Genomic DNA, 12,339 nt, shown 5'->3' with positions numbered 1-12,339 from the left:
TCTGGGGAGACATTGGCTCCTGGAGGGTCCTAAGCTGTGACCCGAGCCAGGAGACACCAGATCTAGATGCCCACAAGCTTCACAGAATGGGGAGGATTGTATAATGGGGGTGGGGGGCACAATACAGGGGAAGGAGAGCTGAGAGTTGGTGGGAAGACAATTTTCACGCAGTGGACTCTTGGGCCTTCTTGTGTACCCTCTGGGCTCCTTAGATTCTCCTGTCCTTCCCCCATCCCGTTTCCCTTGATCTGCCTAAGTTCATCTATAAATCCCCTGACCCCTCTTAGACTCTTCTGATGCTTCTGGGTCCCCTCCAGACTTCTTTAGATTTTCTTAGTCCTTCCTAGGCTCTCCTGAACCAGAGGGTCCTTTATGGGTCCTCAAAATCCCTCCAGCCTTTACCATTTTTTTTGCCTGAATGTCACAGGATGGAGATATGACTTGTGCCTGCTTACAGTAGGTATTCATGGTGTCAGGGGTGTGCCCTGCCAGCTGCATGTCCTCATCTGACACAGATGGGCTGCCCTGACCCTGGGGACTCCAGAGACGCCCCTGAAACCCCTCTGGCCTCCACTTTTGAACATCAGAGTTGACAGTGCCAGGCTGTGTCCCGCCCCAGGGCACATGCCTGTTCCCAATGGAGGGGGATCTTTTATGTTCACCCTGGGAAGATGTCAGCTGGGCAGGTCGCCAGAGCCCCAGGGCTTGTGGCCGAATGCAGGGGAGAAGGCAGCTTGGCAGCAGGCTGTCAGAGACCCTGCCATACTAGAAGACCGCTCTGCCAGTCTAGGGGTCACAGAGAGAGTGCTAACACTTAGGGATCTCGGCCTGTGTCTGCACTTGGGGGTCTTGTTGATCTGCTGTGAGTCTGGAATGACCTGGCTGCTGGTCCTGCCCACACCCGTTCTCACACCTGCCCCAGGGGTACCTGGCTCAGGGCCACAGTCTCACTTGTGTGTGCAAATGTGTGTGTGTACAAGCCAGAGGTCAATCTTCATTCCTCAGGAGCTGTCCACCTTTTTCAACTATCTAGCTACATAAAATAAGATATATTTATCTTATTTTATGTGCATATATGTGTGTGTCCACATGCGAGCATGGGCCTTAATGAGTCAGAAGACGGTGCTGGCTCCCCTGGAACTGATGTTACTTGGAACTATGGACTGTTTGCCACCACATGGATACTGGGAACCAAACCCAGGGTCCCCACAAGAACAATAAATACTCTTAAAGCACCCAGCCTTCTTCACTCTAGTTTCTCTGCAAATTGTTTTATGCCAGGTATAGTGGCCCTTGTCTGTAACACCAGTCCTCTGAATTTGAGACCAACCTGATCTACATGGTGAATTGCAAACCAGCTAGCGCTACTTGGTGATACCCAGCCAATCAATTAATGTCTGAGTGTAGTTGTCCACACCCTTAATTTCATCTCAGCCCTATAACCTCCCCACACTTCATCTCAGCCCTCTAACCCCCCACACTTCATCTCAGCCCTATAACCCCCCCTTCATCTCAGCCCTATAGCCCCCCACACTTCATCTCAGCCCTATAACCCCCCCACTTCATCTCAGCCCTATAACCCCCCCTTCATCTCAGCCCTCTAACCCCCTACACTTCATCTCAGCCCTATAGCCCCCCCTTCATCTCAGCCCTATAACCCCCCACACACACTTGATCTCAGGCCTATAACCCCCCCACTTCATCTCAGCCCGATAGCCCCCCCACTTCATCTCAGCCCTATACCCCCCACACACACTTCATCTCAGCCCTATAACCCCCCACACACACTTGATCTCAGGCCTATAACCCCCCCACTTCATCTCAGCCCGATAGCCCCCCACTTCATCTCAGCCCTATACCCCCCACACACACTTCATCTCAGCCCTATAACCCCCCCCACTTCATCTCAGCCCTATAACCCCCCCCACACAATCTCATCACCTTTTGGAAAACAAATTGATGACCCTAGGAATGTGATCATTTGTTCATGGGTTTCTGTCAGGCTTCTCTCGTCGTCTCATCCCCAACCCCTCTGCCCACCCTCCCAGCAGTAAGAAGTCATTTCCTATTTAGGATTCCTGGGTGTTTTGAATGGAGACAGAACTAGGCCAGGGAAGGATGGGACAGTAGGGAAGCTGGCTGGTCCCAGCAGCATCAGCAACCAAAGTTGAACTCCTTGGCTGGCAGGATCTGGACAGTGGGCTTCCAGGCCTGAAGGGTAAGGCTCCCCAGGTTCTGATCCACACAGCCCAGTATCTGCATATTAAGCGGGTGAGGGGGACTCTGTGTTTTCCTTTGGTCTCCTCCTGATCCTCCAGTCTGCTTCCAGAGGGCTGAGGTGACAGGCATGCACTGCCATGCCAGCCTTGCCAAGATGCTCCTCCTGCAGACACCCTGGATGTGGAGCAGCCGGTTCATAAGGAGACCTTGTCTCTGATGGACTTCATCGAGTAACCTTTACCTCAGTTCTGCTACCCTGCTTGACCTCCCTTGCTGTTCCTTCCCTGGGCCTTGGGCTCCTCCACAGCTGCGGGATGGAATCCAGGCAGGACAGCCTCGCCCTCCTGCCCACCAGCATAGCATCCTTACGGGATACAATCGGGCAGAAGAGGTGAACCAGGAGCTGGAGAGGAACCGGCAGCCCTGTCAGCCTGGAGCGGAAGTGAGCAGCCAGCTGCTGGGCCCCTGTGGGCTCCAGCTCTGTCAATAGGCCTTTGTTTTACCAAGGCCCTGGGCACCGTCTCTGCCTGCCAGTTGGGGGCTGGAATCCCTGTGACCCTGTGGCTCCCAGGGAGGACCCCAGAGGCCAGTTTCAGATTACATCGTCCTGTGCCCATCTCCTCTGAAACCGAGCCTGCACTATCCTGGGCCGAGGGACGCTCAGCTCTAGTTGTATGGATGATGTGGGGTATGTCCCCTGGAATACTGCTTTGAAGGTGAGCCCTCAGTAAGCCTCACTTTCTAAACCCTCACTGTGCCGTTTTTTTCTGGATCTAAGTTCCACAGGCTTAGGGCCCGGAGGAAGAGAGCACAAGGAGTGGGGCTGCACCTGCAGCTGGGGGCTTGTTTCACAGACAGAACCCCAGGCACACCATAGGCAGGCAGTGCTGAGTGGATATCCTGGGCTTCTAATGTCCATGTGGACACTTGCACAGGAAGAACGGACTCTGCCCTGGGGAGGTAGTATCAGGGACACGAGAGCAAGGTGCCCAGGTATATCCAGTTGCAGGTGCGCACTGCAGACATCCCAGCCATTTTTAGTTGCATGGTTCCGGGAACACAGGTCTTATCAGCGGGACACTGCGCAGCGCCCTCTGGTGGCTGGAAAGCAGGACTCCAGTTCCAATTTTACCTGGTTCTCTGAAAGGCCTACCAGTCCCCAAGAAACCCAGCTGTCCCTGAATGCCACTACTCTGGGTCGCACTGCTGCACTCTGTTGGGACCAAAGCTGGCTGCAGGGTCCCATCTCTCTGGAGCCAAACTATGCAATAACACCCTACATACACACCTGTCCTGACCCCTGGCCAAAACTTAGGTGTGAAAGCCAGCTTGGCTTGAAGCTACCTGTCCATCCTGTGGATCCAGCAAGTAACCAGGCCCCGCCCATCTCCCACAACCCAGCACTTCCTAGAAAGTGGGTGTCCAACAGCTGGATCAGTACTAGGCCAGAGGGCAGCACAGGATGTCAGTGTGGTCGACAGCACCCTCAAGAGGCCGGCTTTTCTTGGACACCCTAGGGCAGTGTGGCTCTCAACCCCTGTGCCAGTCAAAGGCCCTTTCACAGGGGTGGCGTGTCAGATAGCCACACTCTGCTTCAAAACAGTAGCAAAATCACTGAAGAAGAAGCAATGAGGGGCTGGAGAGATGGCTCAGCGGTCAAAGAGCACTGACTGCTCTTCCAGAGGTCCTGAGTTCAATACCCAGTAACCACATGGTGGCTCACAACCACCTATAATGAGAGCTGGTGCCCTCTTCTGGCCTGTAGGCAGGATACTGTATAAACAAATAAATCTTAAAAAAAAGAAAAAAAGCAATGAAAATTTTATGGTTGAGGTCACAACGAGGAACTGCCCTAGGAATGACACCCTTCACTGTCTACATCCTAAGCACTGATCAACCACACCCCTCTCCAGTCCCTGATGGCAACACTCTCTCCCATTAAGATGGGCTCTTGGAACCCCACATAGTGAACACACACATGGCGGGGTAGGTCTTTATTTGTGGGGTCCCAGCAGGCCCAGCCATGTTGTCCATGGTGGGGATGGGCTGCCCCATACAAGGGACCAGGTGGTAGCTCCCTCCACCAAGAAGTCGGAGCTTACCCTTGTCTCTCCCTCATGGCCAAGGGCAAGGCCCCATTCCCCCACTCCACAGGGCTATAGTGACACGCTTAAAAAGTCAAAAACAAAACCCCCTAAGGAACAGATTCTCTACATAGAAACCTTGTTTAGTTTAAACTAGAAACAGGGGTGCTGTGGGCGGCTTGCTTCTTCCAGGTGGGCTTTCTACAAGGTGAGGCTGTCTTCACCCAGGTTGGGGTGGGTAGGCTCGGGTTGGGACAAGATGGGACACAAGAGCGGAGGTAGACACTGGCTGGGGTCAGGTGTCCGGGTGCCCCCACCCCCGCCTGCTCTGCCACTCAGGTGGCATTCCTCTGGCGTACACTCTTGTCCTTGTCGTTCATGTGATGCCCGCTGCCCTTCCTGAGGAAACAAAAAGAGCTCAGCACTGCGAGGCACAGGGCTGGCTGGCCTCAGCCCCACTGGAGGGGAATCTGGCCATTGTTCCAAGAGTGGGCACCCACCTTCCCGGAACCATCGAGGCCCATGAAAGATGGATGCAACACTGAATGCTGCCCGCCCCCCATTTTTACAGGACAGCAGCGGCTCCAAGGAGCACACAGTAAGCTGGACTTACAGTGGAGCAGCACCAGGGTCATCCTCGTCCAGGGTCTGGTCTGGCTTCCGTCGCTTCTCATAAATGAAGATGATGGTGACCAACACCAGGACCTCGGCCACGATGCCCAGAAAGGGCCAGAGGGCAGCCAGGCGACTACGCACGCGCAGTGTTATCCTCTCCTGGACGCTGCCCTGGTCGTTGGTGGCGTTACACACGTAGGTGCCAGGGTCACTGTCGATGTCGAGGTTGGTGATGGTCAGCTCTGTCCTCTCCGCTGTGGATATTACGACGTACTTGCTCTCGGAGCCATTGGTGATGAGCTGGGGAAGAGGGAGGGGCTCGTCAGGGTCTGCCAGTCTTTCCCGCACGGTCCTCCACAGCCCTCTGTCCCTGTCATCTCTGAAGCCCTCACCTGGTCCCCAGAGTCAGAGGTCTTAAACCAGATCCACCCGGTGACAGGAGGGTAGGACGACTCAGACTTGCAGACCAGCCGCACATTCTCCCCCTCACTGGAGTGCTCGGACTTCTTTCCCACCTTGATCCGGGGTGGCCCTGTGAGGATATGGCGAGAGCCTGGTGCCCAAGCTTGCAGACTGCCCCTGCCCACGCACAGCTACCTCTTGGCTACCCAGCTTACCCTTCACACGGATGTCACCCCTGCCCACGGGCTCGGGAAGGAAGATGCAGGAATAGTCCCCAGAGCGGTCATCTGTGTCCACGCTGTAGGAGGCAGAGTGGTTGAGGTAAGGAGCCCACAAGTATGGTGGCCCCCTCCCGACACAGGATCTTTGCAGTTCACAGGGCCCTGGCACTCGAAAAGGAAGCATGGACTCACATGTACTGCATGTGCATGTCAGGAAGCGTATCCTCCTGCAGCACCTTGCCATCTCTCATCCAGCGGTGGCCAACCACGTCGACGACGCTACTGCTGTTCAAAACGCAGGTAAGGTATGTCTTGGAGTCAGCATGATGGACAGAGGTTACGATGGTGCCCGCTGAGAGGCCACAGAACAAAGTCAGCTCAGGAGCTAAGGGGCTCAGCCCTACACTGCCCCATACCCACGAGGGCTGCTTTTGGAATCACAGTGGATGGCACCCTGCAGCCCCCGACTCCTAGGGCACACTGGCTTCCCACTAGAAATCCATTTCCAAGGAAAGGCACTCGCTGCCCAAAACCCCCGCCTGCTGCTCCCACAGCTATGGTTTCAGGGGTAGCACCAGGCCCAGCTCCCCACATAACAAAACCATGTGGGTGCCTCATGTTTCCTTCACTCAGAACTAGAAACCAGTCCCCAGAAGGTTCTGGGGAGCCTGCCACCTGACTCAACCCCTCAAGTTTGCAGCAGAGTAAACACTTGGGCAGCAGACCCCACCCCAACTAGACAAACACCAGGAGGGCAGGTGCAGATAACAGGACGGGAGCCCAGGATCCTCCTATGGGGGGCAGGACCAGTTTGCACCCAGCAAGGTGACAGGGATGTCCCCAGGTAGGACAGAGCAGCACCTGGTTCTACAGAGGGAGCCAGGGTTGAGCGGCACACGAGGTAAACACAGGGAACAGGTGTCCTGGCCACTCACGTTCAAGGACCACCACGCTCGCTTGGGCACGGACCCATTTGACCCTGGGTGGCTGGGTCAGGTGGTTGCGGTCAGGGTCACTGCTGGCCCGGCACTCATAGGTGCCTGTATCCTCTGCGGTGAGCCCATCCACAAACAGTGTGCTGGCCGCATGCTGGCGGTAGGTGGCATGGATGTGAACGCGGTCCAGCCAGGCGCCATCCCAGAGCTGGGAGCAGCTGTCGTTTGCATCGTTCCCTTCAAACCACCACTGGATCTCAGGGATGGGGCTGCCCACGGCCTCACAGTGCAGGGCCACACTGCCTCCCGCCCACTGCTCCTGGGACAGTGGCGCCTTGAGGAAGCCAGCTATGGGAGAGGGTTAGCACCCATCACTACAAGGGAGGGAAGACAGGGAGGAAGGACAACCACCAGGGCCTACCACATGGCCTGGTCTGCGGAAAACTCAGCAAACACCATCTCCTTTCAGCTTGTGGGGAGAAGTAAGAGTTAGGTGGAAAACAAGACACAAATGGCTGGGCAAAGGCGGCTGCCACCAAGTCTGAAGTCCTGAGCTCAACCCGAGACCCATGTGGTAGAAGGACTTGTGCACAGTTGACAGACACACAAATGTAATTTTAAAAGGAAAAACAGAAAACAGGAGCCAGGTGTTGTGGTTCACCTGTAATTCCCCACGTGGGAGGTGTAGGCAGGAGGGGCTGCAAGGAATTTTGAGACCAGAAGAGACAGTGGTTAAAGTTGTCTCCAAAATGAAAAAATAAGACAGGACAAAGGGACCCAGGACACTCAGACCTGTATGCCCAACTCAAACACACATCCCAGGGGAGGGCAGGTCCTTGCATGCCTACACAAGGCATGGATGTGTCTGAAGGTACAAGCATACGGGTTTGGGCCCTGAGGCCCTGTATTGGGAGGTGGGACCAAAGTAGGTACCTGTCACCTAGGTGGCCCCAAGGCACACACAGCAGCTCTGACGGTGAGATGGTTTCCTAATAACCTACATTCCAGAGTTGAGATCTCCCAGACCTCTGGGTGAGTGGGTGTGGCAAAAATCAGGGTAGGAGAGGCCACAGCCTGGCCCCTTTCCCTTGGTCCCCCTCCCTGCCCACGACTCCAGGATGTCTCTATCAATACCAGCTTACCTGGGGCTGCCAGTCAAGAAAGACAGGTGCCCCCAGGACCACAGCCCCAGCAGGGTTTCTTTTTTTTTTTTTTGGTTTTTCGAGACAGGGTTTCTCTGTGGTTTTGGAGCCTGTCCTGGAACTAGCTCTTGTAGACCAGGGTGGCCTCGAACTCACAGAGATCCGCCTGCCTCTGCCTCCCGAGTGCTGGGATTAAAGGCGTGCGCCACCACCGCCTGGCCCCCCAGCAGTTTCTGAAGAGGTATGTTCCAGGGATCAGCTGAATGGCCACAAGGCAGGCCATTAGGACCACTAGGTAGTCCTCAATCTAGTCTCAAGGATGCAGGAAGGCCTGTGGTATTCCTGGAATCTGTCACCGACCTCCCCAGTGTCTAGACACAGGTGGGGTGTAGACCTCTGGAAAGGTACCATCTACTCTACTTAGGCGTGACCAATAACTCTGATCCCAACCTTAGGAGCCTCCACAAGGGCCTCTGAGAAGTCAAGCTGGAAATGTGTCCACGTGACCTGCAGCCCACAGCTTCCAGCCGTCACCTCAGTCTAAAAACAGCGCCATCCTCCCTGCCCACTCTCAGCAGGGTGGGAGCAGGGCCAGACTGGGCCATGGGTAAACAAGCCAGCACTCCAGGGTGCAGGAAGGGGGCACTACTCTGGAGGGCAGCCCATACCTAGAAACCCGCCACCCAGGGCTGACCCAGGCTGGAGGCTCGTCACCTGAAGTGGTCACCGGGAAAACAGGTGTACTCCAGGCTGTGTGGAACTGTAGGAGGCCCTAGTGTCCAACCCAGCCTCAGACAATCAGGAAAACAAAATAGGAATGCCCATGCCACACAGGCCCTCGAGGTGAAGCCCCGCCCCATGTGCAGCAGACAGTGAAAATGGCACATTGCTGCCTGACCTGAGCCCTGCCCAGGCTGTTTGACTGTGGGGCTGTTCCCAGGAAGGGCTGGGACCTGCCCGCAGGCTACACTTTGTGCTTGGCTCCTGGGCATTGCAAAGGTCTGCTTAACCCCAGGCAGGAAGCCACTGGACCTGTGCCCAGGCAGGGTGGGGGACTCCAGCCAGGCTCTCCATCCGGGGCAGGGCAGTTTATCAGCTGTGTCCACCTTGCCAGGGGCAGCTATCTGCACCCAAGAGCTAGCCTCATGGGGCACCTCAAGATGTTTTGATGACGAGGAAAAGGGACTGGGAAAAGCAGGTCAGGATTAACCCAGGGCACTGCTGCCAGGCACAGCCCCCTCCCAAATCCACTGCTGTTGGGGATGGCAGCCACATGCCCCAATTCCCTGGCAGAGCTCGGGTTCTGCCCTTTGCCTGCTCTGTCTGGAATCGGCAGAGAGCAGCTCGCGTGCTCCAGGCCTGCCATGCTGCCTTCCAAGATCAACCTTGCCATGACCTTGAGCACCAACCTTCCCTACCTTAGGGCCTCAGTTTCCCTTTTGAGCCCCAACCAGGCAAAAACCCAAGGCTAGAATAGGCCAGATTCCAGGGCAGGAGCCAATTGAGTGTGCAGGGCCTCAGCCACCGGAAATCTCGTGCAGAAGGATGATTCAACAGTCCCCAGATCTGTGAAGCTTCACTCCAGGGGCGTCCGAGCAAGGACCAGGGAGAGTGACTACAGCCCTGGACTACAGCAAGCCTGTGAGCTCACTCCACCGAGGACAGGGATAGCTGGGAACACCTGAAGAGACCTGTGAGACTTCCACTCAGGAACCCCCCACCCAGGTAACAACACCAGGGGCACAGGCAAAGCTGTCCCCCACCCCATGTCCAACTTGCTCTCATTCTTCCAGATTCCCCAAGAAGTGTGTAGCCCTGAACTCATTAAGTAGATACATCAATGTGGCACCTTCCTCCGCTCCATCCCCCTACATTGTACCCAAGACCTCCCTACCTTTCCCCCTGGGTGAAGATACCAAGTGTTTGGTTCCCATTATCCTCACATCACCACAACCTCAGAGACTTCACTGCCTCCCACAGGCCCAAACGTGGGGACATCACTCCCGAGCACTTCTGGACCCCAAATCTTCTGGATCACCTCCCTGCTTGGCCCCCCAAATTTGGATACACTGAAACGGTAGCTCCTTCCACCCTAGTCCCCCAGCGCCTTGGGGGTCCCCCAAACCTTTCAGGAAAGGCTTCCTCTCATCTACCCTGATCCTCCAGAGTGGCAGATCTAACTCCCAAATTAGGAACTGTCACTTCTACCCTGTTCCTTGAGCAGGGACACCAAGACTGCAATTCCTTCCACTCCCAGGTCCCCCAAACTTGGGATCATTTCCTGACATGTTCCCTAGGTGGGGACCACGGTGGCAGCTTCCTCAGTCCCCAGGATAACTTCCCAGCCCTGTCTTTCAAGTGGGGGTACTATCAGCATGGTGATTCCTTTTATCCCCGGGTCCCTAAACCAGGAGGTCGTCAATCTCCGGGGTCACCTCCCAGCTCAGCCCTGCTACCCAGGTGTTAACAGAGATAGCTCTGCCCATGACCACTCTACCTCAGAGGTGTTGTCCCTCAGGGTCGCCTCTTTCCCAACTCCCCCAAACTTCCAAACCCCCAGGGTCACCTCCCACCCTGTTCCGGGAGTGGGGACAGTACGGCAGTCCCCTCCACCCCCAGTTGTCCCAAATCTGGGGTCATTTCCACTCCTGTACTCCAAAACCTCGGGATCACCTCCCAGCCCATGCCCAGTGGGGACTACCGCAAGGTGGCGGTTCCCTCTACGGGTCCCCCAACCTTAGAATGTCTCCCCAGAGCTCCAGACCCCTAACCTTAGATTTGTCTCGCCAGGGCCGCATCCCCATGATCACCTCCCTCCACCCTGTCGCCCAGCCCAGGTTGGGGGTCAACTCGAGGGTCACCCACAACCAGTTATTCCTCCTCGAGTAGGGAACCAAGCTGTGGCTCCCTACACCACCTGGTTCCCCCAAATCTGGGGCTCATCCTAGGTCCCTGACCCGAGTCCCAGGTCTTACCCGCCGCGGAGGCACCTTGGCCGCCCAGGAGCGCAAAGCCTAGCGCCAGCAGCAGCGCCGCCGCCATGTCGCCTCCTCCAAGCGCGACCCCGCTGCGGCTCTATAAGAAGGACGGGAGGGCGGGACGCGCGCAAGCGCGAAAGCACGCAAGCACGCACGCACGCACGCACGCGGCGTCGCAGGTAGGGCGTCCGGCGCTCTGCACGTACTCAGTAGCGGCCGCTCGGTGGGGGTGGGGAGCGCTGGCTCTAACCACACAGGCCACACCCACGACGGGGTGGGGCTGGGTCCTGGGCGGCTTCTGGTGGATTCAAGTTTTTCTCTCTCTTTTTTTCTCCTTGTTTTTCTTGTTTTCCTGTTTTGTCTTTTGAGACAGGGCCTCTCCATACGCCTTTGGCTCTTCTGGTTTTTTTGTTTTGTTTTGTTTTGATTTTCAAGACAGAGTTTTTCTGTAGATTTTGGTACCTGTCCTGGAACTAGCTCGTGTAGACCAGGCTGGCCTCGAACTGACAGAGATCCTCCTGCCTCTGCCTCCCGAGTGCTGGGATCAAAGGCGTGCGCCACCACGCCCACTTTCCTTTTCATTTAAAAAAAAATTGTAGTTGAGCTGGGTTGTGGTGGTGTACGCATTTAATCCTAGCAATTGGGAGGCAGAGGGATCTCCGAGTTTGAGGCCAGCCTAATCTACAGAGTGAGTTCAAAGAGCCAGGGTGGTTCCGCAGAGACGCCTTATCTCAGAACAAAACAAAAACCAACTGTGGGTCTAATTTGCTCCAGAGTCTGAAGTCTGAGGCCAGAGGATCGTTTACACTGGAGTTCAAGATCAGTCAGGCAACACATACCCGGCTCTGCAGCTCCTTTGAGTGTATGCACACTCTGCCAGGGGCTTCCGAAATGTCCCGGAAGAACACAGCCACGGACAGAGGTGATGGCGATTACAGGAGCCTTGTGTTAGAGGGCCTAGGACTCCATGGTAAAACACTCTGGGCCTTGGGACCCACTTACACTTAGCCTCAGCTGCCTCTCAGAGGTCTGGGGGCCTCAGGACTGCTCAGAATCCCCAAAACCTTCATGGAGAAAGCCTTCCAAGTTACGTGCAGAACTAGGGCCAGGGCAGGGGAGCTGCCAGCTGGCATCAAAGGGCCTTAGGGTCAAAACAAACAAGGTCGGGCCAAGTGTGGAATTCCTAACCCCCTACTTGTCCAGGCCTCTGGGAAATTTAAGGTTGGCCAGGAAGCCTGGGCTTGTGTTTACACAGTGGAGCCCAGCCCCCTCCCAGGCTTTTCTGTGTCCTCTCTGACCCTACATGGCCTGCAGCCTCCTGAAGTCCTTTTGCCTGACTCTGTCCTAGCCACCTGACCTCCCAAGTCCAGCTTCTAGAGCAGCCTGGATTAGCAGATAAAATGTGGAAAGCCTTCAGGAATGGTGGTGCATTCCTGACATCCCATCCAGCACCGGGGAAACCCGAGAATCAGGAGTTCAGGGGTTTGAGGCCACCCTGGGCTGCATGAGATGTGTCAAAAACAAAACTCAAACCAAACAAAAGCAAAAAAGCACCCCTGAGCAAAGGGAAGGAGGGATGGAGAGATGGCACAGCTCCTGAAAAGTACGGACAGCTTTATCTCCCCACCCACAAGGCAGCCTGCAGCCGTCTGTAACTCCAGCTCCAGCAGATCTGATGCCTGCTTCTGGCCGCCTCAGAAACACGTCACACAAGGGTGCACAAACATGCATACAGGCAAAAC

The 12,339-nt window shown here is 55.8% G+C and overlaps 1 protein-coding gene across 2 annotated transcripts; it reads right to left on the bottom strand.

Annotated features, from left to right (window-relative positions):
- Positions 1-4,199: 4,199 nt before the first annotated feature.
- Positions 4,200-10,740, bottom strand: Bsg (basigin (Ok blood group)). 2 transcript variants are annotated; one of them, XM_057772491.1, is made up of 7 exons: positions 10,595-10,721; positions 6,478-6,825; positions 5,735-5,894; positions 5,537-5,619; positions 5,312-5,451; positions 4,918-5,219; positions 4,200-4,703 (listed from the first exon to the last, which is right to left on the bottom strand). In XM_057772491.1, exons 1-7 carry the CDS (start codon positions 10,659-10,661, stop codon positions 4,640-4,642), a joined length of 1,164 nt encoding a protein of 387 aa, XP_057628474.1. In that variant the 5' UTR covers positions 10,662-10,721; the 3' UTR covers positions 4,200-4,639. The 2 variants fall into 2 exon arrangements, with proteins under 2 accessions (XP_057628474.1, XP_057628473.1); XM_057772490.1 differs by lacking the exon at positions 6,478-6,825 and having other exon boundaries at positions 10,595-10,740.
- Positions 10,741-12,339: the final 1,599 nt, after the last annotated feature.

This window comes from Chionomys nivalis, chromosome 6 (assembly GCF_950005125.1).
Source record: "Chionomys nivalis chromosome 6, mChiNiv1.1, whole genome shotgun sequence".
NCBI lineage: Eukaryota > Metazoa > Chordata > Mammalia > Rodentia > Cricetidae > Chionomys > Chionomys nivalis.
Note: the sequence above shows the minus strand (reverse complement) of the source record. Positions and strands in the feature narration are given on the sequence as shown.